Source organism: Chaetodon auriga, chromosome 15 (genome assembly GCF_051107435.1).
Source record: "Chaetodon auriga isolate fChaAug3 chromosome 15, fChaAug3.hap1, whole genome shotgun sequence".
Taxonomy (NCBI): Eukaryota; Metazoa; Chordata; class Actinopteri; order Chaetodontiformes; family Chaetodontidae; genus Chaetodon; species Chaetodon auriga.
The window spans coordinates 11,487,186-11,513,922 of record NC_135088.1 but is presented as its reverse complement, the minus strand read 5'-3'; the positions used below and the strand labels follow the sequence as shown (position 1 = coordinate 11,513,922).

The 26,737-nt window shown below is 42.1% G+C and overlaps 1 protein-coding gene across 3 annotated transcripts; it reads left to right on the top strand.

Annotated features, from left to right (window-relative positions):
* Positions 1-240: 240 nt before the first annotated feature.
* Positions 241-26,301, top strand: LOC143333085 (short transient receptor potential channel 4-like). Of its 3 annotated transcripts, XM_076751018.1 has the most exons (15): positions 241-873; positions 4,929-5,158; positions 6,102-6,320; positions 11,617-11,757; positions 12,368-12,544; positions 13,273-13,473; positions 20,820-21,156; positions 21,967-22,106; positions 22,207-22,407; positions 22,545-22,666; positions 22,886-23,081; positions 23,170-23,364; positions 23,627-23,668; positions 24,126-24,215; positions 24,685-26,301. In XM_076751018.1, the coding sequence occupies exons 2-15, from the start codon at positions 5,000-5,002 to the stop codon at positions 25,384-25,386; spliced, it is 2,922 nt and encodes a 973-aa protein (XP_076607133.1). In that variant the 5' UTR covers positions 241-873; positions 4,929-4,999; the 3' UTR covers positions 25,387-26,301. The 3 variants fall into 3 exon arrangements, with proteins under 3 accessions (XP_076607133.1, XP_076607135.1, XP_076607136.1); XM_076751020.1 differs by lacking the exon at positions 241-873 and having other exon boundaries at positions 4,876-5,158; XM_076751021.1 differs by lacking the exon at positions 241-873 and having other exon boundaries at positions 5,145-5,166.
* Positions 26,302-26,737: the final 436 nt, after the last annotated feature.

Sequence of the window (26,737 nt, the reverse complement as noted above, 5' to 3'; positions counted from 1 at the left end):
ATTCTTAAACAACTTCACTGGTTTCCAATGCAAATCCACAAGCCCAAGTCGTTTATGATGCTCTTAAAATAATCTGTAACTGTTTCTTATCTTGGATGAGACGAGTTGAGCTTAATGGGAAACTGGAATTCGGTAATTTTTGTAAATCTCATTTATATTTGTTTGAACAGAGGCTGAATGTCTGGCTGAGTTGCTTGTTTAGATGATTCCCCCCTCTTGCAGTGCCACAGTGCTCAATGCGTCTCCAAGTGCGCACGACCAGTCTGCAGCAGCGCTCCGCAGACCGCCTGCCAGGCATCTGGCTGCTCTACGTTTATTTCTGGAGGCGCTGCTTTTTGCTCAATCACCCCCAACAGGTGGATAAGTCGAGTGGGCAAGAACATTGGTGAAAACACACCCTTAGGGAAACTGGACGCGTTGCTGAACCAGGTTTAATCAACCGAGGAAACTTCGCTGTTGCTTATTTTCGTCTCCAGGATTTGTTGCGCGGTGAGCTGAATGCGGTGTGCGCCGGTCTGCGTTTTTTCCCCAAATAAGACCGAATGGAAGTCGTGATCAGAACGGAGCGGATCTGGATGTACAGAGGGAGTAGTGGCAAGTCTCCAAACATGAGAGGGGAAAATGCAGACTAGACTAAAAACCAACATAGAGACGGACTGGCATCACAAGGAACCAACAGATTAACAAGCAGGGTCTTCATGCAGATCCACGCTGCAGTTTTCCCGTTTGGAAGATGCTGAATTCAAGAAGTTGAGGCGAATGATTCACAGCTTTACGCATCTGTTTTATTAGTCCTCATGGAGTCTCCGGATATTTTCCAAAAGAGGACCATTGATGTCCACGAGCGAAGTTCCAAAGCGCAACATCCCACAGGTTAGTTATTTGCTCCAGTGTAAATGAAATGTCACGTTTTGGCTGTGAAAGGCTGTTCGCAGGAGTAGACTGTAAAAATATGTAATTGAGCGCCTTCAGGGTTCCTCAGCTTATAAGTGACGATGGACCCCACAAGGTACAAAGAAGAGTCGTCTTTTATTTTCTCAGTCATTATTTTTTATCAACGCTATCCCGTATTATGGCTGGAAAAAATGTCGCGCACAAACACAAATAAAACAGTCAAAATCTCACCTGTGAGTGTTTACAGGCGCCGTTCTGGCACATGCTGTCTGCCAGTTTACACAGACCTGTTGTCGTTAATTAGTGAATGCTGACAATTTTATGACTGTTTAACTGTCACTGTAAACACAGGACAGGCCTCCAGAATGGGCTGCGCGGTCTGTAGGAAAGCTCATCTATGCCGAGTGTGTTGTCCAATCAATACAACTTTCAGACTAGAAGATATCTACCTCAACATATTGGCTGCCACTGTTCTTGAGTGGTGCTACGCTCTGTGTGTAACAAAACAGCTCAGATTTTTCTGTTTCTAAATATTGATTCCAGGAAGCTGTGTATTACTAGAAGAAAGAGCCCTCTGCATTGAAGGCTGAGTATGTCTGTGTTTCAATAACAGCACACACGCATCACAGCAGATCATCTACAAGTCCTCCTTCTGCTTGGTGGGTAGCCTTACTTTATATCTGCTGTGTTTTGTGGCAATTTCTGGCCCAAGTTCACAATCAACAACCGTGTTAAAAGATGTAATTACTGTAGAATGACAGCATTGTAGAGTTGCTCATCCAGTATGTGATGTCAGCCGATATAACTCATAAAGTGAAATAGGCTACTGAGAGTGCCTTTTTTTTAATATATGACATTTAAATATTAATATATTAGAAAAAGAATATTTAATTTGATGCTCTTTGTTGGGAAGCTGTTAAACACTGCTGCTGAGACGTGGGCCGATGTTGTGAAAGACATGTTAATACTCTTATATCAAAAGTAGAATTTTGGCTTCAGTTCAAGAATCAACTCCTATACTGGCACCAAGATCTACTTTCACCGAGTCTTCCTTGCTGCATTGCATCCACTATCACTGCGTAGTGCTTGATTTTTACTCTTCCTTCTTAAGATTGAGGTTATTCAGTGATGGTGACTGCAGGGTCCCCATGTGTGCAGTCATTTTTGCTTCAAAATGAAATTGTTCCACAAAGGGCCATAGCAATATCAAACTAATGCCCAGGATCTCAAATGAGGTGTGAAAACCTGTGACCAAAGCAGCTCTCCAGTAAGTTGTCAAATGAAGCAAATATTTCTTTCTTTTCTTTCCTCTTATGGAGGGACATTAGCGGGCACTGAGAGCATTTCTACATCTGTGAGGGAGCACCTTGGCTGTAAGAGGAGATGACAGGTGACAAAATGTGAAAAAATAGAAATGCAGTTAATTTCACGTTGCTCCTTTAATTTTCTCCACTTTGGTGTTAATTACCTGCATTTCAGCTATTGTAAATGCATGCCCCTGCAGCACATTAGGCTATGGGAACATTAGGGTTGCTGGTTCAAAATCTGGACGATCACATTATTGCTTGTCACAAGTCTATGAAAATTACTGTTCGAACATTAAGTATAAATAGTATCTGCTTGAAATATGTACATTTGTACATGCATGGAAACAGGAATACAAGATGTATCGTCCAAACGCAGGCAAAGAGGTGGAGTACAAGTGCTTCAATGAATTTACATCACACAAAAAAATCCAACACTTCAACAGGCTGATAAGATGGTGAGGCAGGCGAAGGTCAGAACCAGATAAGGCAGTCCAATTGGGCATACAAATTTGACCGGAAGCAGGAAAGAATAAAAAGTCCAATAAAGCAGGCAGGGAAGTCCAGGAAAACAAAGCAAAATCCAAAATCACCAGTTTAAAAGCAGGCAAAAGAGTCAGAGATCTTGGGGATGGGCTGGAGGTTCAAGAGTAGAGGAATCAATCACCTCAGACCTCAGGTGGACGGCCAGCACACAAACTTCTGACAGCTGCAGCTCAGGAGCAGGTGTCGGCCAGACCACTGTTGGGGAACCAGCAGCAGGGGTCGGCTGGGCCACTGACTGGGGACCAGGAACATGTGTGCCACAGACTCAGGAACAGAATTTGTGCCAGCCTACCTCAGGGCTCAAGTGACATCAGCTTACTCAGGAGCAGTCTTTTGATCAGCTAATTCAGATTTAGACAGAGACAGAGGAGGTTTAGACCGGCCCAGGAAAAGGAGAGATGTCAGTCAAACAAGGATCAGACTCTAGAACAAGAAGGATTTTTGGCCAACTCAGGAGCACATTTGGCGGTGACCGACCCTGGAACTGGACAGATGTCAGCTGGGGCAGTGGGCAGCGAAACCTTCATGGCTCTGGACAGCAGAACCTATATGGCAATGAGTAACTGGGCAACTGAGATGTACAACATTGGCAGAAGCCATATTTTATGGGGGCTATCTTCATAGGGAGCCAGGTCCCTCAGAACAGAGACTCCTGGTCAACTCAGGAACAGGAACTGTCTTGAAGCCAACAGGCCAGTGGCTAGCCACCTTAGGAGCTGGAGCTGGCAGTAGACTAGCTGGCCATTGGATTGCCCACTTTTGAGCTGGCAGGAGGTAAAGTGGCTGGTGAGAGTCTGGCTGTTAGCAGTCTGGGATGTTGGCTCAGAGGAAGGCTGAGGGCTCCCGAACCAGAGCCTAATCAATCTTGTTATCTTGATGAAAGCTAGCAGACTTAATGCTTGCTGTTTCCTCCTATGTCCAGTGTTTGCACTCATCTAAAATAAGATGAGCTCTGCTAGCCTTAGCTTCATATTGACTGTACATACATGAGAGGCGTTGATCATCTCATCTAACCTCCAGCAAGAAAGTGAATTAGCAATCATTGTTTTTCTTTTTTGTTCTTGTAATCAAATTGGGCTGCTGTGAGCCTGTTAATCCACTCATTAGTCATTGAATAGAGTCACGTAGAGCAGTAATTGCTGTCCTGTTGTCCTACTGTTGGGGGTGGCTTTAAGCACTAGCTACTTGAACTCCTTTTTTATATTTAACAACATGTAACCTTTTCCTCTATATCTTGTTTGGTGTTTCGGCTTACGTTTTATTCTCCAGCCTATCCACCTCCTACACCCACTGTTTTCCTGTCCTCTCAGTCTATGGTTTGTGTCTGTATTTACTTTTTTGTCTGTGCAGTGGATATAATCATCTATACACACACACACACACACACACACACACACACACACACATATATACATAATTATATATATTTTGATCCAGTTCCAGAGAACTCAGAGATCCTTGATCGTTGCCCTGTTAGGTCACAATCACTGTACCGTGTCACTGTGTCACTTTGAAGGCTTATTTCTGTGAAGCTGCAAAGCCGAAAGTGCTGGAGGCGTCATTTTGCTGTCACCAGGCAACCGCTAAGTCAGTTGCTGTCGATCACTTAGCAATCATGGCTAATGACATTAACTAAAGCTATTAGTGGCTCAAGAATTAAACATCTTACCATCCGTTTCAACTGCAACGCCTCAAGCCGGACCAACCACTGGCAAGTCTTCCCCTATTTTTCTTGTTTAGTTTAGATTTGCCTGGTTCAACAACATGAGACATGAGATGCATCTCTGCTCAGAGTTCAACATGTCTTTTTGTTATCTTTTAGTGATTATAAAATTTTGCAACTTGAGGCACTGGGAGATCAAAAAGCAATGCACTAAACGCTCCAAGGTCTCTAAAAGATACGTTTCACAGCGAAAAATGCATCCTGAGTAACACAATACTTTTCACTGACTTTTCACTGCAGTTGCAGGCACTCTTTGAAACTGTAAAGACTTACAGTAACATCAGGTGATGCGTGGATAGGTAGATGAGGTTATGAACTACCTGCTTCATCCCTCTCTTTCTGTATAATCCTCTCACCTCACTCACCGCCTCCTCTCTTTCTCATCTTTTCTCTCCTGTGAAAGTCAAAACCTACAACAGCAAGTGCCTTCTTCTTATAACACCTGATCCTGTCCCCTCTAGTGTGAACTCCCCGAGCCAGGCAGCAGCTGTAGCAGTGTTAGCAGGGTGCCGGCAAGCTGAAGCCCAGGGAGATGTCACAACTATACTACCGGCGCACTGACAGCTCCTCATACCGGGACCGCATCCCGCTGAGAATTGTGCGGGCCGAGTCAGAGCTGTCGCCTTTGGAGAAAGCCTACCTCGGAGCCGTGGAAAAGGGGGACTATGCCAGTGTCAAACAGGCTCTGGAGGTGTGTGTGTACGTGTGTATTTATAAATGCATGGAAGAACAGATAATTTGGCAAATGGATGAATGCATACAGCCACTGAAACTCTAAATTATGGATGGATGAATGGATGGATATTGAAGCCTTACTCTAATTGGATTGATTTGGAAATTATACATAGGTGACACGTGTAACCATGATTAGCCTCCACTCATTTGCAAAAACATCTGGGGCCTTCATTTGCCTCGACACGTGTCAAGGTAAATAAAGTGCCACAGGTGGTAATCCCACAGTACCTGGGATGCCCAAAATGATAAAAACAAAAACAAGTCCTTGTCACATAGAATGCAACCAGCTGAGAAAAGCTACTCATCGGTTTCTTTCTAGAGGGCAAATCTCAATCTAAAAGCCCCTTTATGCTGCGCAATTTTTTCTTGTCTGCTTTGTTAGGCTTGTGGCTGAAAATGTTGCTGCCAAAGCCAACTGACACCAGAAGTGATTGCCAAAGCTATTACTTAAGAGTACTCCACCGATTTAGCATTGCATTCCTATAACACTGCTGGACTCACGAAATTGATGCAGCTGAACCAGAGATATCAAGTGACATCAACTGAAGCAATTAATCAGATTTCGCACAGGTCACAATAGGCTTTATGTACCTTTTTCACATGAGCAGTGGCACTCTTTTAGATCTGTCAGCAGATGTGTACACTTGGTGGATTTCCCTTTTAACTGCTGCTAAAATCCAACCATGGTTATCAGAGCTGCAGAAAAACGTCAGATCAAACCTCTGTCCGACTTGTACGCTGTCAGATCTGAAGAGTTTGCATTTCCTTTCAAACATCAATGTGCAGTCCGTGTGTCAATGGGTATTTTCCCTTTTAATCAATGGTACTCCTTTAAACCAAGTCCCCCGAGCAGCTCCTGAAACAAACCCTGACTTTCACTCACAACCTTATTTTGTCAGGAGGCAGAGATCTACTTCAAGATCAACATCAACTGCATCGACCCTCTCGGCCGCACGGCCCTGCTGATTGCTATTGAGAATGAGAACCTGGAAATCATTGAACTGTTGCTGAGCTTCAACGTGTACGTCGGTGATGCCCTGCTGCACGCGATCCGCAAGGAGGTGGTGGGAGCTGTGGAGCTGCTGCTGAATCACAAGAAGCCAAGTGGTGGCATGCAGGTGAGGAGGGGACTGATGGGAGCTGAACGAGTTTAAAATTAAGAGTGTTTTATTCATGAGATGTGTCACAGCACAGACAGCGAGCTGATGACAGGACTGGGGTGATAGTAGGAGAGAGGCAAGGATCGTTGATGTTTACTTTCCAGAGAGGTTTTCTTTGATACTTTTTGTTTGTAAGGTATAATAACCATCTTTTATCCAATAGAGTATGACACTGTACAAATGCACTAATGTGCAACTCACACCACATGAACTCCTTATCATTAAATGTAAAAACAGTATTTTATTTTATTTTTTACCTAAATGAGTAACAAACTTTGCAACTTTGTTTCAAACCCTTGACTTGCCTTGACTTGGGGCCCAGCGTGGCAGCAATTTGCATCTCCATCACAACAGGCCTATGCGCTTGAAGGCATCTTTAACTGATGACATGCATGTCTTGAGTTGCTGTTTAAAAGCAGCATCCTCTTTAGTCCTGCTTACTATTGAACTGTATAACAGTTGTTGGCAGCCTGCTGCTTCTCATCATGGATTTTCAGGATGTTCGGCTGTTCTTTTTTAAGACGAAGTGAAAGCTCTTTAAGTATCTGCCATGTCCGGCAATAGCTGCAGAGGCTATTTAAACAAGTCACAGAATCATGTCTGAGTGATGACGAAGCCAATCTGATGTTGCTGTAACTCACTTGGAAGCGGTCGAGCACACTTTGACCCGACTGCACCAATGATTAATCTTGGGCGTGACTCGGCACAACTGGCCGCATTTAAACTGGTAATTGAAACGTAAATCAATGTGCCATGGTTTGACTCAGTGCAGCCAAAAGCACCAGTGGAAAGGCTCTACTCAAGAACTGATCAGTGAGGCACTCGGCAAAGTGGCCCTTGTGCTAAATTACAGGAGGAACTTTGGATGTTAATGAAGGGTAGAGTCAGCCAGAGGCAGTGTCAGCCACTACAATACTGGTGCTGATTGTGTAGCTTATAAGCTGCATGCACTTGCCTCGAGGTTTTTATACCATCCAAAATAATTGACCCAGTATTGTTGGCAGCAGCAAAAGCTGACTCTTCAAAAAAGCTGTCCTCAGAAGCTTTTTCTGACTTTTGGAAAAGGAAAAAGTCTTACAGAAAGATATTTAATGAGTAAGCTCACTGAGAGAAAATGCATATTTCATTCAAAGTTGGGGAGTATAAATATATTTCTTTACACATTGTAAGGGTTCAGATTAGTTTGAGGATGCAACGCCACTGTTCAGAAACAAATCCCATCCTCTCGCTGATGAGAGCTGCCTGTTTAGACAAGTAATTACTGTAATCACAAACAAATACAGTCAAATTAATTTCAGATTGGTGTCCTTTTGCACTGATTGCTCTCCACTCAAGGAGCGTTTCCTTTCTCTTGTTCCTGCCACACATGCACTGTACACGCACAGATGCTTCTTTCTCTCTTCTCCCTCTCACCACTAATGCACCAAAAACCACAAAAAAACAGATGTTTTTGGCTTCACTGATCAATTGAAAGGGATACAATATGATGTGAAATACTCTATTAATTCCCCTTTGAGTCGGAGAGGGGAGATGCTGTGGCTGTTCCTATTGTGTCCTGTTGGAAGCTGTTTATCTGGCTTTGGTAAAATACAGTGAAATGCTCAAAAAAACAGGAAAAATCAAAGGAAAGCGAAGAATATATTAGGGAACAAAGGAGCGCTCTTGATAAAGGAATGACATACAGCACAGAGGCCAGAATTTGCAGTCTGAACCCCTCAGCTGTGACATCTATCACCTTCCACATTTACCTTAATGCCTTCATAAGGTAGTGCCTCTTCCCTTCAAATGTGTAGGTTGTGAGAATAGATCAGTCCAGCGCTACCAAATTTACCCAAGAGAAGCTCATTGATTATATTAAAAGGCTGCCTGGGAAAATAGCATCCGTTGCCAGTGTCATCTCTGGGGTTTATTAATGAGGAGATTCAGTTGATGCTTTTCTGGAATTGCATGTATTTGTCTTTCTATTTTGCCAGCTGTCTGAATGATGCGTTTGTAATAATGTTTTGGCTTATTTGTTTTCTGCTGAGAAGCACATTGGATATCAGCTTTTTAAACAGCTTCATGTATTATTCCCTGAGTACAGATATGCATCTGCCAGAGGCACAAACACTGGAGCTCACAGCATTTCTCAATTAAAAGGGCCTTTGGACGCCTGCTTTTTCTTCTTCTGTCAGTCTTTTCGTAATCCACAGTTTTGCTGATTGTTTTTTTAGGTTTCTGTGCAACCTGCTAATCATATGCACATAAAGATAGTTATGTAAGGGGATCCCTCTTCTGCCTACATATAAAACACGATGTAAGCATAATCATGCTGGCTTGAATCCACAAAGACTTGAGCTTATTTTCTGCAGCGTCATTCAAAAACAAAACTTCTCAGTGTCCCATTTTATAGCAGCTTTATCGAAACAGTGTTTGTGTGATGTTGCAGGATGACAGGTGGAAGCCAGTGGGGATGCTCAAAAAGGGAACGCAGTGAAAACAAAAGCAAAAGCACACGGATGCTAATGCTGAATTTTTAATCAATACCCTGATGGTGGCTGCCTCATACAAATATGACTAACACACATGCATTTCAGGGCCTAGTGGGCTATAATTTTGTTTCTTTACTCCACTATTATCATAACTTCACATCTACCAGCCTGCACTCCTCCTGCTCTGTGCTTGGGCACAGGCCAAGGCTGTTTGATGTAGATTATTTGATGTCCGTCCTCCTCCCACATGGAGAATAGAGTATATAGCTTATTTGATCACCCTCCTCTGCGAAATATGATGACTCTAAGACACGGCTCTGTGCCACTCTTGGGAGTTGCTGCTGCACTGTGACAGCTCTGAGCGTAAACTGCACAAGTAATTAGCCTCCACATGATAAAATGTCTTTTCAGTGCAGTATGGATGATGAAACATTCTTGGAGAAATGAACCAATTCACTGGACAACAGTTCTTCACATTTTGTTCCTCAGAGAGTAGCAGTAAAACAGTGTTTCCCTGATACTATTTCTGTTTCTACTCACAATACTACTACGACTACTTTGTGAAACATTTATAAAACAACCTACAATATAGCGCTTCTCAGAGCTGGCCTTAAATGTGACTCCACATCTATTGTTTTATGTCTTTTAGGCATTTTTTTTTTTAAATCTAGCTTTGTAAGATATTATTGCCAAAGCATACCACACACTAACCAACCAGCGTATTCATCAGTGTCCTCTCAGCCATGTCAGCAGTATGGCTCTATGTCAGTCAGTCCACCACTTTCATCCAGACTGAAATATCTCAACAGTTATTGGATGGATTGCCACAATATTTTGCCAAACATTCATGGAATCCAGAGCATGAATCTTCATGGCTGCGGTCATTCCTTTTCACCTTGTGCCACCAGCAGGTATTTGGCTTTAAGTGAAACTTCCCATCATCCACCAAATGGATTGTACAGACATTCATCGCTGCCTGGAAATGAATATTTATCAGTGAAGCGGAACCTTGCCTTTCCCTCTAGCATCACCACAAGATTCACGTTTGTGGTTTTTAATGAAATTTCTCAACCACTTGAGGATGGATTGCTAAGACATCAGGTCATGTCATCCTAAGCATGAATAATTAATTAAGTTTTTATGTGGCACCATCATCAGGTTACCAAAATTTGGTTTGTGGCCAAAATGTCGAAGCAATTCCCATCAGCTTCCACTGTACTTTGTGTTTAGTGCTAATTAGCGAACGTCTGCATGCTAGCACACAACATTAAGAGGATGTTAGCATTGTCATTGTGGGTATGTTAGCATGCTGATGTAGCATTGTCTTAAAGCTGTGCTCTACTTAAATACAGCCTCACTGAGATGCTAGACTGGCTGCGCACTCTCACTTGTGTTAGGCGATTTGATGCTCTTCAACGTGATTTTATTATGAGGAGACTAAAGAACAAGACATTAAGTTTATGCTGCTATTAAATCAGTTAATAACGATTATAGATCTGGAATATTTCCTTATAAATACATTTTAAAAAAGAGTCATATCCCCTGTCTTTTTATAGGGAAGTTGATTTGGAAACACTGCTGTGCACCCAGTTAGTTATACTCACGTAATAACATTCACCAGTTGGTCTTTCTCATGTGTCCCTTGTCAACTCACTCTGTGGCCGGTCACTGGGTTTTATGTCTTCTCATGTAGAAAGCTGCCATTGAAAAGCCTCCTGCTGCTAACGGATTATTTGTGCTATCAGAGGAGAACACCTGGTCACCTCTGAGAGATCAATATCAGCATACTGTCATCTTTGTCAATATCTGTCTGTCCCTTGAAACACAATAATACCGAGTAATGCAGTCAATTTTTACTACCAGGGATTTATGTTTAAGTCTTAGTAGCTGTTAAATAGGAAGTGGGAGAATTTTAATATGTCTGAGTTAGAACTGCACTGCAAAACCAAGGTTTTACAATATAAAGAAATGCTTATGTCATCGAAATGTATCTCAACTTCACGGGCTGTGTAGTTACGGTATAGAGAAGCCCTGCTTTTTCAAGCTGCTAGTCTTTAACATTATTCTTTGTAAAACTCTCACTAGAACTAGGGTCCCTTATTCCCACCTGTCCTCTGTCTGCATCAAGTTGGCTAAATAGGTCCTTACCTGTCGCCTGTTTATCCTCCAGCTATTCCCTGGCTATCTTTTTCTCTCTCCTCCCTTTCTCCCTCACTGCAGAATCAGATAATAGGCCTTCAATTATAAGCGAAAAAGGCCAGCTTACTCCTCTGCAGCCTGCAGCGGTGTATTCCCACTGAATGACATGGGAATAGCAAAAGGGCTTAGCTGGAGTGGCTGATAAGAGGGATAGGTGGAATGAGTTTCTCTCTCAGCATAATCATTCCCTCTGAAATGCCTGAACACTGTGGCCTATACCCTTTAGAGCGGTCTTGATATGGATGGCATTTTGACTGCGACTTTGACCAAGGGCGTCATTTCTTAAAGAGTTTTTGTGACAGCCGAAGGTTCTGACGACTGTTTATTGATCCTGCTTATTCCCGCTGTAAAGACCTTTGAACTGCGCTTCGGGTGAACACAAGATCTTTCAGATGTTTCTGCATTTGCTTGAAAACAGATCCTGAAAGCGTGTTTAATCGAGCATGTCAGTTAAACCTGAAAGAAGGACAAAAAAAAAAAAAAAAAAAAAAGATCACATAAGACCAAGGCCAAACGTGCTGCTCCATGAGCTTCATCCATTATGTGTGTGATTAAAGCTTTTATTCTCTCGTCTCCCCTGAAAGGTTCCCCCTATCTTATTGGACAAGCAGTTCTCTGACTTCACCCCTGACATCACTCCCATCATCCTCGCTGCACACACCAACAACTATGAAATTATCAAGCTTCTGGTGCAGAAAGGCGTGTCTATGCCACAGCCACATGAGGTGGGTAAACGCTACGTGTTTGTGGTATAAATTGCATTTGCATTCTGTTGTTATTATCAGCGTGAAAGTCCGTATATCCAAAATGTCAACAAAGTGTTCAGGGAACAAACAGAAGTCTTATGTGCTGGCAGATTCAAATGCAGTTTTGACCTTAACCAGTGGGGTTATTAAAGTGTCATAGTCAATCAATAGAATCTGATTATATGGAGGATATGCCACGTCATATATAAAGCAATTAATATGGGATCTTATTTATAAGATACAATCAAATAATAAACAGCTAAAACTCATTTCTAAATATTTTCTGACGCTCTTAAAGGTTTTTGTTTACATGAGTGATGTAAAATTTTAGATTATGATCAGCTGAGAAACAAACGCATTTTGTAACTGTAAGTGAAAATCCTCAATATTGTGTGAAAACGCACATCACTTACAAGGTGAAAAACTCGTTTATTTGGCCTTTAGTGTTTGAATAACACACCCAGACATGACTACTCAGTCAGCATGATGGATATAGAGCTTGCGCTGCTACAGTAAACCGAAAATATGATCCATTACTAAGCATGGGGAGGCATCATTAAACGCCTCCGTCGTCTGTTTGATGTTGCAGGTGCGCTGTAACTGTGTGGAGTGTGTGTCTAGCTCAGACGTGGACAGTCTGCGGCACTCGCGCTCGCGCCTCAACATCTACAAAGCGCTGTCGAGTCCCTCCCTAATTGCGCTCTCCAGCGAGGACCCCTTCCTCACTGCGTTCAGGCTGAGCTGGGAGCTGCAGGAGCTCAGCAAGGTGAGTACAAGAGAGACGCTAATGGTGGAGCTGAAGGATAGGATTTGATCTTAAGGAAATGAAATACTGTATTAATTAACGTATATGTGCCCTTTCATGACACCATCATGTGACATTCAACTGCCTCTCCATTTATTAGCCAAGCATTAATGTAACGTGGTCTTGGTAATTATTCTTCAAAGAATGAAGAATACACCAGGATCAGCAATGAAAAATTCACAGAAATTATCACAAAAACTGGATCCTTGCCTGCAAGAATTCACAATGTTTCCAAATGAACTATTATAAAACCCCAGATTCATCATTTAAATAGTTTAGGAAAGCTTATTAGCAAATAAAAATCTGAGATGTCAGATGCTTTCATTGAGTAAAAATAGAGATATTTCATAATATGCTCTCTATAACACACTCTAGATCACACTGCATAAGTCTCCGTGCTTAAGGTGTTACTGAGGTTAATTAAATGCAGTTTATTAAATATATTTCACACAAATTTTAACACATGTTGTGGTAAAACAACCTCAGAATATAATAAGATAAAGGCTTATAGAGGTGGTGCATTTAGTAAATATCTGTAAACAAGCTTGAAAAAGCTTCATGACACAGTGTTTGATTTAGAAACACCACTTTGTAGACATACCTGCACTCTGAGATTTTCCCTAATATATACAGCTGCCAGGACTCTTGATGCGTAGCAGTATCTGTATTTTTTATGCACTCATTTTAAGGTGGAGAACGAATTCAAATCAGAGTACGAGGAGCTGTCTCAGCAGTGTAAACAATTTGCCAAGGACCTCCTAGACCAGACAAGAAGCTCCAGAGAGCTGGAGATGATCCTCAACTACAGAGACGACACCAATTTATTGGACGAGGACGGCAACAACGACCTGGCCAGACTCAAACTAGCTATCAAGTACCACCAGAAAGAGGTAGGCATGTATAATATTAGTACATAATGTGAATCATTCAACAGCCTTGCTTTCAATTTTACCCCAAGTACATTCATCTTATGATGAAAGACTAATCCATAATTTTCTGAGAGTATCGGGTGGCAAAAGTTGAAAAAAGAATGTATGTGTGGTTACTTAGATGTTCACTCTGTCATGATATCACAATTAAAGCTCAAGAATGCAGTCATCTGTGAAGGACAAAACAAGGACACATAAACAATCGTTTCTTGGTTCTGTACTTTGGAGGCTGCAGTGATGGGAAAGAAGGGAAAATCGTCCTGTTGACTCACCACTCATTCAAGGGCACCTGCCCCCTCTTGTACCTAAGCAGAGTGTGTGAGTTAAATATGACTGCAGTACCACAGTTTTTGCCTTTTCCTTGTTTTTACATGCTTTTCCTTCCTCCTGCATTCTTTTTTCTTTCTGTCCAGCATTGTCCGCTACATTATCTGCTGTACAGCTTATTGTTAGATTTTAATGCCACATGCCCCAGGCAACATCCACTTTTACGTTGCCCGGGGAAGACTGCCAAGCCTGGAGCTTTTTTACTTCTCCAAGCCAACTTCTTCCCACAGGTGTCATTGCCAGCCGTTAGGAACTTGTGTAATGATGTTAGACGAGCATCAGGTTCTTTCTTGATGGTGCCAGACGCTGGTTTAGATAGGATTTTATCTGTTTTCTGTTTGGCAACTCACACAGATGACAAATAGGCAACGCTTGAATTGCATTACTAAAGCACTGCAGCTGCAAGGTAATACTTGACTCCATATTAAGACTGATATCTGTAGATGCAGAGTTAGGATGCTTACCTCCTTACTTAGGATTGCTTACTTCTTTAAAATGACATGTCGATCATTACACAAAACAGCAGCAAGTCAGTCATCACCTCAGTGAAAAGAAAACAACCAGTTGCTGGAATTTGTGCATGCAACTCACCCAGTTAAACACACATGCTCTGCAGTGGTGTGTAATGTGTCATGCAGAATATGTACACATGGTAATGAAGTGTCAATTTCTTTCACAGGCCATATTTACTCAGTTGGTGACTAAATTTATTCAGCTAACATTTTAGCACCTGAACTTCATTATGAACACATATTATTTATAATGTTATTAACACACCTTTTCTCAGTGGATAGAGCCAGGAGCAATTGGAGTGGAAATAAAGCTGATTATAAAGTACCTTTTAATTTCTATAAAGTATCTCATTAAATGTGTACTGCAGCTATGTAAACCTTCAGTACTCACAGTATGGCTAATAGAAAAAAAATATCTCAAAATGTATATCCTTTTTTCACCGAATGCCCCAAAAATGTTGGAATTATAACTCATGAGTATTACAAGGTATGTTTTGGGTAATTCATCTGCATATTTACTTTTGCCGGAAATGTACCCATGTTAAAAGCTTAGTGCTGTGGGTGAACAAAAATGGGCTACAGCGGAAAATCATGTAATTGATGCATGAGCTATGTTTTTCTGGGAGGCCTGTTTTGATAGCATTCCTAAGTTATGGGATGACTGAGGGACTCCTCGGGCAAAAAGAAAGGGGTTAAATAGATATATTACACAGCAGAATTGTTCCACTGAATATTAAGGTGAAGTGAAATGATGAGGAAGCAGTCACATCACTCCCAGGAGTGACTTATAATTCATTCAGCCTGTCTTTTGCTGGGAGCTCTCCCTGCATGTCAGAGCAGATGCACTTTTGGAGGCGTCGTGATTTATGAAGCTGCTGTTTCCTCCGTCATCCATCCAGTCGTTGCGCATCGAGACGCCGGCTGGCAGATGAGCATGTTGAGTCACAAAAGGAGAATTGGGAGTAGAGCAAGTGCACAGGTGGACATGATGATGGACGGTCCCCTGTCAGCTTCCCCAACCTCTGTATTGTTGGCAATAAATCTGTCATTGCACACACTATGAACAAACATCCCTTCCTGCTGACTCTGCCTCAAGCGTTCCTCCACGCGTCCCCTCTCCCCAGATGTGTTTTAATTATCCAGGAGATGTCCCAGTGCGCCCTTCTCCTGCATCCTATCAATAACACCCTTCGATCACACTGGGACTTTGATGGAGGACGCCGTCTCATGATGTGGTTAACAATCCACCCAGCTGCCCTTTTCGTGATAAATGTCCCAGCTAAGTAGAGTGGTTAGCAGTCATTTCAAGGTGAGGTTACTCCGCTGGAAAGGCTCATTTTGTGGTGGTGTGTATGTGTGTGTGTGTGTGTGTGTGTGTGTGTGTGTGTGTACCATGTATTCCTTACATTGTGGGGAAACAAATCTGTTTACACAGTCATATTGTGGGGACTCACCTTCCTCATGGGGACAAAATGCAGGTCCCCATAATGTAAATCATTACATTTTAGTATGAAGACTAGGGTTAAGGTTAGGTTAAAGGTTGGGATTAGGCAAGTTTTGGTTTTAGTTAAGATAACTCTCCAGGAAATGAATGTAACGTCCCCATAAATTATGTATACATGACTGTGTATGTGTGTGCAGTATATTGCAAGAATTTATTACGTATATTTGATGTAAGAATCCCGTACTTGTCAAGTGTTCTCCCAAAACAAATGAAAATTTGCCATTGCAGCAAAAGCGTTTTTCACCTCTCAACATGTTTTCAGTGGAGTTTCAAGTATTTGATTTCTATTGGAAACAATAACCTTACTGCATTTGGAGATATTTTTTCCACTTGTGTTGGTCTCATTGATGATTTGATTTACTGATTGTTTTGCAGAGTATGTAGTAATGCAGTTCTGCAGCTATTGGTCTTACCTTTATAGCATTTGGAGAGAATGCAGTAGTCTTGCTAAAGTAGCTGTGTGAAACTAGATTAGAGTAAATATTCCATTAAAAGTAACAGCAGATACGGTGCCAGCGCTGCAGCATAAGGTGTTGCGTTTTGTGGGAGCTTTCAGATACGCTTTAGTAAACTGTTCATTGATTAGGAGAAACGAAACGTAAAATGTGTGAAGTGCACAGCATTAAAGATATTGACTGTAGCATTGAATGGCAATTTGCAATGGAAATCATTGAGCTCACTGTAGAAGTAGCTCTATAACAGCAAATTCTGCTGCAGTCTCCTGAGAAGGGAAGATGACATCTGTACGGAGCAAATGTACACACACACACACACACACACACACACACACACACACAGGTATTTATAGTGATTGCTTTGTGCCTGTGACAGATGATCTTTAAGCTAGACAGGGTTTTGCCCCCTGCGTTGCATGAAGGATTAAGTGGCCGCTCAGTTGGACTGCAGTCGGCTCATTTGATTTGTTTTTGTAGAGCACGGTTTCTGTGTTCGCCTTTTTCATGGATTTTGCAAACACTCAAGCTCTTATAATTAGCATGACATTCAGCCTGAATGTGTGATTTTTTATTATATAGTACAGGCTGTTGATGAATGTTGCAGTGAGTCATGAGGAGCATGTTCTTGACCCTCAACTGAACAAACCGAAGGTTAGTTCTCCTCTTAACCCTCTTATCCGTGTGGTGTGTGTTTACAATCTCTCGTTTCCGGTTTATGTATTTATCCTCTATCTCTGTGTGTTTTTTGGCTTTGCTGCTACGGTGCTCCCAGGGTTTAGAAAGGCAATTTATAACGGTCTGAAGAGAAATCTCCACAGGCCTCCAGTCTAAAGAGCTGAGCTAACAGAGCAGCCCGCGCTTTGATGCAGCAGGAGGCCAAATCAGATAAATATGATCAGTAACACATACGCAAGTGGCAATTATCTCCTCTACTTCCCAGAGGGTTTCAACACTGGATTACTCTCATTTGGCTGCTATACTGGCAAAAAGATAGGTGAGAACATTGAAGATTCACAGCGTGAGCGAAAACGCCTGTCTTTAATATTTTAAATTCTCAAAGGCGCCAAGGGGAACCTATAAATGTTACATGTTGTAGTTTGACGTTGCCCCCTTGTGATATCTCATAAAAACTGCAATTCAGTGTTTCAAGATGTTTTCAAAGTCTCCATTAAATGGAGATCAAATTACACTTACAAGAATATGCATTTTGTTAACCTTTATTTAAAACAGCAACGGCCATTGAGATCAAGCTCTCTTTTAAAATGATGCCCCGATAACAACACATAAAATACATCTATAAATTACAATGAATACAAAACGACGCAGCAACGTTAGAAATAGCATCAGTTCAAATGAAACACTCACGTTCACACTCAAAAGACAATGAAATTGATAGAAATGGATCAGCATATCTAGTTTTAACAGTTCCTGGAGGTTGTTCCATTGGCGTGGTGTGTCGTATTTTTGAGCCATGTGCAGCACCATTAGCTTCCAGTCGTTTTAGCAGTTCAGTGCAACAGATACAACAGATCGCTGGGGTCAAGTGAAGTCCATCAACACCCTGTTTTTCTCAGTGTGAGACCAGTTCAGATGCATTAAAGGTGAGAGACAGCGTGGTTATTGGTGTGTGGGTTGATTCTGAAATCCTGTTTGTCATCTAGAAACCCGCATCATGGACAGGTTTGAGTATGCTGGGAGACTTCAGCTTTGCACGCTGATTCTGAAAACTCTCACACTCTCAGAAACTGATACCGTCTGAGTGTTTCAGACCAGGACGACATACTGTATGGCCATAGCTGTATTGCTTGAAAAATATTTAAAATCATCAGTCTACGTTCTTAAAAATCTACGGACTTCACATCCGCCTGTATTTCAACTCCTACCAAAGCAAAAAAAAGCAGCTAAAACATAACCCGCTCAAAGTTGCATACTTGTCAGTGCGTGTCTGTGAAAGTGGAGGAGAAGACTTTCAGCAGACCTTTTATGTTGGTAAAGCTTCAGGGTAACATGTCTTCACAGAGCTAGAAAGCACCCTCTCTTGTACTCTCACACACTTCTAAGCACTTTCCTGCCACTTTTAGACAGTTGACAGTGGAGAGAGGCAGGGAAGATTGTTGAGGGACGCTTTCCCAACTGGACTTGAGTCCGGGAGGGATCCTGTTTGAGTTGCGCGAACAAGCCACCTGAGACAAATGTGACACTCAACGACAGCTGAGTTTTGGAGGTGAGTGTGACAGATGGAGGGAGGGTGAAATAACAGAGGTGTTTGACATGTTTGGACTTTTTCTTGGAGGAGGAAGAAAGGTTTTGAACAGGAAAGCAGTTGTTTATAATGCATAGAGGTTAAAGTCAAGGGGGTTCTGGGTGGGGATTCAAAACACTACAGCAGCATGAATAATGAACAAAGCACATTATCCTGTCTCAGCTTTCATTGCCATTGAGACCAATATATGAGAACATATGCGAAGGTTCTGTAATTGCTTTGCTGTTTTATTCCCTAACTTACTGCATCTAAAAGATCATGCTGCTTGATGGAGAGATTTTACTCACTTAAGAGTGGTCAGGTTTCCTGCATTTGCTCTCAAAACTGTCTCTCTCTAAAATGCAAGCGTGAACACAATAGTTCAACATAAACCAATTAATTAAGATCACTTAATCTTATTATTATTAAGATTTCCCTCATTAAGTGGATAATCTGATTAAGTTTTGGAGAGTTATCACATTTTCATTGCGGCTCTTGTGCTAAGACAAGTATTAGCATGGCTACACTTCCTATTTATAACATTAATTAGCTTAATTTCTGACCTCATTAGCAACACTGTCAGTGTTTAATATATCATGCTGATTAAGGCAAGACATCAGGCAGCTCAGGTACCTCTTGTTTACTGTCATTAATTAGGAGTAATGTTCTGACAGTGAGAGATGCAAGCGAAAACTGAACACTTTGAATTAGGAATGGACGGCTCACTCCAAGTGTCCGAGTACGTCTGACAAAACAGTTGGTGAAAAATGATCAAAGCAAGCTTTAAATAGACAGAGCAGTACTGCTGCGGCAGAATTTAAAACAATTGCTCATTTCTTCTTTTTTTTTTTTTTTTCCTGGGCTAAAGTACTTCATTACAAGACTTAGCCTGCACCCACGGGTCTGCTTCAGACTTTTGGTTTGAACTTAATGAGGTTAGCTATTTTGTCTCTAATAAGGTTCATTCTCAAAGGAGTCATATGAAAATAGAAAAATCAGCAGAGGGGCTTTTCCACTTTTCCTTTCCTCCTCATCCTTTCAGTGTCAGGATATGTTGGTATGTTGGTGATACAAAGAGTTGTAGCTGTGTCATTGATCTCCCCTGTCATCTTAACGCTGCCTGTCACTCTCTCTCTCCTTCCACTTCTTCTCCGCTCACCCATGATATTCATCCCCTCCTTTATTCCCTCTCTGCATTTCCTTTCAAGTTTTATGGCGATGCTGTGGTTAAAATGTGGAAATATGAGCCACTCTACTCAAGATCCTGACGCAGTAGGGATCTCTGGTTCCCATGGTAACGAGGCTGCAGAGTTGGTGAATTGGTACCTAGCGGTGCCGGTCGACACTTGGACTCTGACAGAGGCTCAATGTGATATTTCACAACATATAGTGTGTCTGTACATGTGTATTTGTATGTGCACGTTCAATTATACAACACAGTTTGAGTTGGTTTTTTTTTTTTTGAAAAAGCTAAATGTATCCCAGATACCTCTAGATTATCACCAGATGCTGCCGATGCGTCAGTCCATTTGGCTGCAGCTGTAGTTCTGATGCATCAATATTTGGGCCTTGCTGATCATAAACCTGTACTCAGTTAAGGAGAAGAGCATGGCATTAACTAAGTCAGAAGCTCACTTGTTAGATCACTTTTGCACTCACATGAGGTATCCATCTCACTGCAACACATCAAACAAGCCAAACAGCAGAAAAGAGGACAAAATATTTGCCACATGTTAATTTATGGACTAAGCGTTTTCCTGTCGTGGGTACGAGACATAAAATGTCGTCTGCTTTCGATGAAGTTCCAATCATTTTCAGACATCTCAAGACAGAGGAGCACTGTGTTATTATCTGTGGAAAATCAGCAAGAAGTCATCTAAGAACAGGATCCTCTTGTTTCTTGACAGCGTGTATATTCCTTTTGACTGACCTCACAGCCTGTTTGAGGCTCCCTTTGTAGACAAGACAACCATGAGCTGGTTTCCTTCTAAAATATCCATGTGTGTCGATGATTACCCTCCAAATTCTGACACAGCCAACACATCCTACTCCTACGTGTGTGTGCTCTAAACTGGAACTTGCTGCAGGTGCTAATTCTGGCATGGTCACTAGAGCATTACGTTCTGTGTGAAACCACTAAATAGCCTCGGGCTGAGGATGCTGTCTCCCAGCAGGCGTATATGCTGCAATCATACCAGAGAGTCATTTTTACCTCTGTAGATCAAACAGATGAAAAGTAGAACTCTTCCTTCTCTTATTTCTTTAAGTTTGTAGCTCAGCCAAACTGCCAGCAGCTCTTGGCGTCCCGGTGGTATGATGAGTTCCCCGGCTGGAGACGCCGCCACTGGGCAGGGAAGTTCTTCACTTGCGTCTTCATCGGCTTCCTCTACCCAGTGTTTGCTCTCTGCTACCTCATCGCTCCTAAGAGTCGCTATGGCCTCTTCATCCGCAAGCCCTTCATCAAGTTCATCTGCCACACAGCGTCCTACCTGACCTTTCTATTCCTGCTGCTGCTCGCCTCCCAGCACATTGTCACTACAGAGCAGGACAGGCAGGGCCCCGCACCAACCACTGTGGAGTGGATGATCCTGCCCTGGGTGCTGGGTGAGTAAAAGGCTTGAGGACTGAGGGTGTTTGTAGGCGAGGATGGTTGTAAGTGGGTGTCCTGACGTACGAAAATAACACCATGACCACTTAACATAGGTATAAAGAAGAGAAGATGTTTGACTCAGCAGCTGTTTTTAAAGTTTGTGTGTCCTCAGTTTACCCAACATCAGTTTGGTCATAGTAGACGGGTCCAGTTACACATTGGCTTCAGCCAGTGTTGTTATGGAGAAGAGGCACAGATCAGAGATGTTGCAAATTCAGGAAACTTTCAATATTGATATTCAAAATTGAATTTCATATGACTTTGGTGATCCCTGAACTTTCCCTCTAGTGCCATCATGAGGTTGACAGCTGTGATTTTGACTGAAATGTCTTTACAACCACTAACGTCAGCCTGCAAACATGTTAAATATTATACCCGCTTAATATCAGCATGTTAGCATTGTCTCTGTGAGCATGTTAGTACGCTGATGTTAGCATCAGCTCAAAGCACCACAGTGTCACAGAGCTGCAGACTCTTCATCCCGTGAATAAAATAACCAGATATAATCAAATGCAATTTCTGATCTTTTGCACTGGTGATTCAGTCAGCGGAGTTTCATGAACATCCAAGCTCTAACTCCCACTCACCTAAAGTTGTCTATGCAGAGCATGAACTGAAGTTTTATTTGCATAAACGTGGATGCCTGAAATAACTTAATACTATTTTAATGGACCCCTGCCAGCCAATCAGAAACAAGTATTTTCTGTGTCCACGGTGTAAGGATGTTTATTGAACAGATGATCAGTCAATCCTTCTACTTTTAGGATTCATTTGGGCAGAGATCAAACAAATGTGGGATGGTGGTTTCCAAGACTATGTCCATGACTGGTGGAACCTGATGGACTTTGTCATGAACTCTCTATACCTGGCTACCATCTCCCTCAAGATTGTAGCCTACATTAAGGTAACCAATTATCTATGAAAAGTAGTACAATAGACACTAGGTGTAGCGTAACTTTCCTGTGTTCTCACTTTACCGGTCCACCATCCTTTGTCCTTTTCAGTACAGTGGCAGTAAACCCAGGAACCAGTGGGAGATGTGGCATCCAACACTAGTAGCTGAGGCAGTGTTTGCCATCGCGAACATTTTCAGCTCCCTGCGCCTCATCTCGCTGTTCACGGCCAACTCTCATCTGGGGCCACTGCAGATCTCTCTGGGGAGAATGCTGCTGGACATCCTGAAGTTCCTTTTCATCTACTGTCTGGTAAACGCACACGTTTGCACACAGGCGGGAATATACATGCATACATTAGCATAAAGTAGGATACAATAAATATGACAAATAAACACTATAAATAATAATTGCATCGACTTTGCATGCACTCTTCTCTCTTCCTCCAGGTCCTGCTGGCCTTTGCTAACGGGCTAAATCAGCTCTACTTTTACTACGAGACCAAGGCTTCAGATGAGAAGGGGAAATGCAAAGGCATCCGCTGTGTAGAGCAGAACAACGCTTTCTCCACGTGAGTTCACGTGAATGTTAACTTGCTTGCATGTGTTGCATAGATGTGTGAAGAAACAGAGTGTTGTGTTGTATGCTGCTGTTACTGGTTACAAAATGTGTGAAAACTTGCACTTTTTTCAGCTGCTAAGAGAAATGTTTAGATGTTTTACTTTATGTTTTCATAAACCCAAATTTCTAAAGGGAATCCTGATATTGATAAAATGTTCAAACGTTGCAGGTTATTTGAGACCCTGCAGTCTCTCTTCTGGTCAATCTTCGGCCTGATCAGCCTGTATGTGACCAACGTTGATGCAGACCATCAGTTCACTGAGTTTGTCGGTGCCACCATGTTCGGCACCTACAACATCATCTCGTTGGTGGTGCTCCTCAACATGCTCATAGCCATGATGAACAACTCCTACCAGCACATTGCTGTAAGCACGGGTCAAACATACTGCAGACAAGATGTCACATGGAATAGATGGTTCTTGTACTTTTCATGTGCCCTAATTTGGGTTTCAGGATCATGCCGACATTGAGTGGAAGTTTGCCAGGACAAAGCTGTGGATGAGTTACTTTGAAGAAGGGGCCACTCTGCCGGCCCCATTCAATATCGTCCCCAGCCCCAAATCATTCTGGTACCTCATGTGCTGGATCAAGAGGCAAGTGTGCAAGAGGACAAACTCCAAGCGGCCGGATACGTTTGGAACTCTCGGAGTAAGTCTGGTGTCAAACACGCTCGTTTGGGGAGTGAACCTCACAAACAGTTGGGTGGGAGGACTTTAGTACTGACATGTTTGACAGCATAATAATCCAGTTTATATGGTGTTATTTTGTCAACCAGACACAAATTGTTTACTTTAAACTTAAAACCATTATTTGCTCATAACTGTGCGGTCACTCATTTTGTAAGCATAATAGAGCTGAAAGAATTAGTCGATTGGGAGAGAAATCATCACGGCATCTGTTGTCTGTGCAGAGGCGAGCGGCAGAGAACCTGAGGATAAACCATCAGTATCAGGTAAATGTAGACTCTTTAAAAACAAGCAAGAGTTGTTTTCTGTCCTCTGCTTGTGTGTGTGTGTGTGTGTGTGTGTGTGTGTGTGTGTGTGTCTGAGTCAGTGTGAGTGACAGATCATATTTTCTGCTCTTTGACTGCCTTTCTGCACTCCCCTTTTCAATCCATCAATTGAATGCTCCTTCAATGTCTCATATAATGGGCCAAATAATTACACTCAGTGGGATGTTTGTCACCATTCTCTGCAGAGGATCTTCCGTTTGTCGATATCTGCAGGTGGTTATTGTAGTATTTGTCATGGGAGATGTAGCTTGAAATGTCTTTTGTTGTGCGTATATATATTTACCATCTTTTTCCTGACTGATTGACTGAGTTTTGTATTGTATTGTAAAGCGACACTTTCATTCAGCATTAGAGGATTTTATTGTGTTCAAAGGCTTTTGTTTTTTCACTGACGTAGGAGGTGCTGAGAAACTTGGTGAAACGCTACGTGGCCGCCATGATCAGAGATGCCAAGACAGAGGAAGGTCTGACTGAAGAAAACTTCAAGGTAGGCACAGTTCCTTCACAGAAAAAATAAGATTTGAAGCAGCCGGTAAAAAAGCTTCAAAAAGCCTAGTCTGCCTGCACAAACTTTCCAAACTGTATGATGAACACAGGGAGATTTAGCAGCTTAAAGACCAGATAAGACCAGCTTGTTTCTGAAGTGGCCAAACACATCAGTTACTACAAGTTTAAAGGTGACTGAATTGTTATATTTAGTTTTTAGTCAGCAATCAAGACCTGGAATTCCCTTAAAAATCCTCAAATACTAACATAATAAAAATAAAATGTTCTTTTATGCTTTTTTAGAAAAAGGAAGTACCATTATTTTTTGAACGACCCTTTATCCACTCAGTATTGACGGAGTTTAAATTGAATCGATACTCTGCAGGGTGATCTGCTGATGCCAACAACTGGGGTTAATGATTACATAAAAAGCATTCATTAATTGATGACTTTTTGCTTTATTCTCCCAGGAGCTGAAACAAGACATCTCCAGTTTTCGTTACGAAGTGATGGGCATGATGAAGACAGGGAAGCCTGCTCTACAGGGGGCAAAGGCCAGCGGTAGCTCAGGGGACTCCAGTCTTGCTTTCTCCAACCCCTCGCTCGAGGTTTCGCCCTGCCCTCAGAGCAGCCAGGTGAAAAGCAAACTCAACCGATTTAAGATCATCACATCCATCCTCAAGCAGGGCAGTTCTACAGCTTCACCCAGGCCGCCTGAAGCCTCCAACGGGCTACCCAACGGACTCTTGTCTCCAGTCTCTGACGAGAGCTCCAGCGAAAAGTCAAGCCAGAGAAGAAATTTCCCCAAAGATATTACCGAGTTTGGCTTGTTCCAGAAACGCCACCGGAGCGGTAATGAAGACACGATAGATGGTGGAGAGATTTCAAGAAAGATGTACTCTCTGTCAGAAGAAGCAGCAGAGTCTGGGGGCTCAGACACAGAGGGGCAGGGCCAAGAGCACAAGGCAACAGGTAAGGATGAGAAAGGACTCCTGGGGACAGAAAAGGAGGAAGACGCTGCAGTAAATGAGGCCCTGAATGAAAATAGTGAGGTCTCGAACACCAACAACGGCTCAGATGAAGGTGGAAAAATCGAAATGGAGGAGAAGGACAAAGAGAGTTTGCCCTGCAGTGCCTCAGTAGCTGATGGGTCATCCGGAGAAGAAGCATAAGATGTAAAAATACAAGTGTATAAGTACAGGCCGAGTAATGCTGGACTGAAGACAGAGAGACTGACAATCAGTGTGAGCTTCGAGTGAGGATTTTTGTTTTGCAAAGAGTCTAACTTTTCCAGTTATTACTAAACTGATGATCAAACGTGATCTTTGGAGACTCAGGGAGGTTTAAGTGTTTTAAATGCTGTTATATTAGCAGTGGAGCTGCAGCAAAGGTAAAGGGAGCTCTGTGTGAGCAGCGCGAGGATTTAGATTTTAGGATAAAGTCATTTCATCTTATCTCATCCCCACAGATAGTTGGAAAATAATTATTTTCTGAAACTAATAATTCAGCCTCGTCTCTCTCCCTGTCCCTTATCGAACACCTTCCCTTCTTTTAAAATTGCTCGTACACCATGATCTCTCCTTCATCAATCTCTCTCTACCTCTTTTCCTCCTGGTTCATCTCTACACTGTTTAATGCTCTCCATCTTTATCTCACTAGAGCAATAGATATGTTCTGTTTTACACCCGACTTTCTGCCTTACTCTGTCTGTTTCTGCACTTTACACACTTTATACTGGCATACGGTATCTGAAGATGTGTCAAGCTCGTGCAACTACGATTCTGTCAATGTTTTTCTATGCAAAAACCTGGGATTGTGATCCTCATCATTCTGACGAGGATAATGGTACATTTAACAGTGACGGTATAAGGTAGAGTGCGGCAGACTGTCAAAGAATAAGAGATAAACAACATGGACACAGCCTATCAACCATTAAAAGCAACATATTATTCATGTCTTTCAGAGAATAAACTAGTTATTTTGAACAAATTTGCTGTTTTTAACTGCTACCTTTAGATGTTATGTTAGTTTGAATGAATAAAGTTCTAGAAATTAAAATATAGATCCAAAATAAACTGAAAAATACACTCTTTATTGGACTTTTTTCTTTTGTTCAGTGCAGATGGCGGACAGAATGATTACAACCTGTGATGCTGTCGTGTTTTGAAGTGTGTCACTTTTGAGGATTTTCAGTTTTGCTGACAATACTTTTGATTGCTGCTGTAAGTGTTTACATATTGATATTTTCAGAGTTTTTTCTAGGCACTCATTCACAAAGCCTTATCGATTCTGAAGAAAACTGAATAGCTCTAAAAAACAGACTTGGTTTGGTTAAAGAGGCACTTCAAAAACTTCACAGCCCAAGTTTCTTTGCTGTTTTTGGGGATTTAATCTGCTGTTGAGGACATGTTTACGTTCCTTAAAAAATACTTTCAAAGTCATGAAAGCACATTAACACTAACACCACGACCTGATCATTAGGTCATGTTACTCCATGAAACCACTGAAGATGATGACACATCC

What these genes read in the sequence shown, in the direction of transcription:
- LOC143333085 (XM_076751018.1), top strand. Translation starts at nt 5,000, where the DNA reads ATGTCACAACTATACTACCGGCGCACTGACAGCTCCTCATACCGGGAC. An exon ending in CAGAACAACGCTTTCTCCAC is followed by an intron (nt 22,667 to 22,885) that starts GTGAGTTCACGT and finishes CAAACGTTGCAG; the next exon opens with GTTATTTGAGACCCTGCAGT. An exon ending in GGATAAACCATCAGTATCAG is followed by an intron (nt 23,669 to 24,125) that starts GTAAATGTAGAC and finishes TCACTGACGTAG; the next exon opens with GAGGTGCTGAGAAACTTGGT.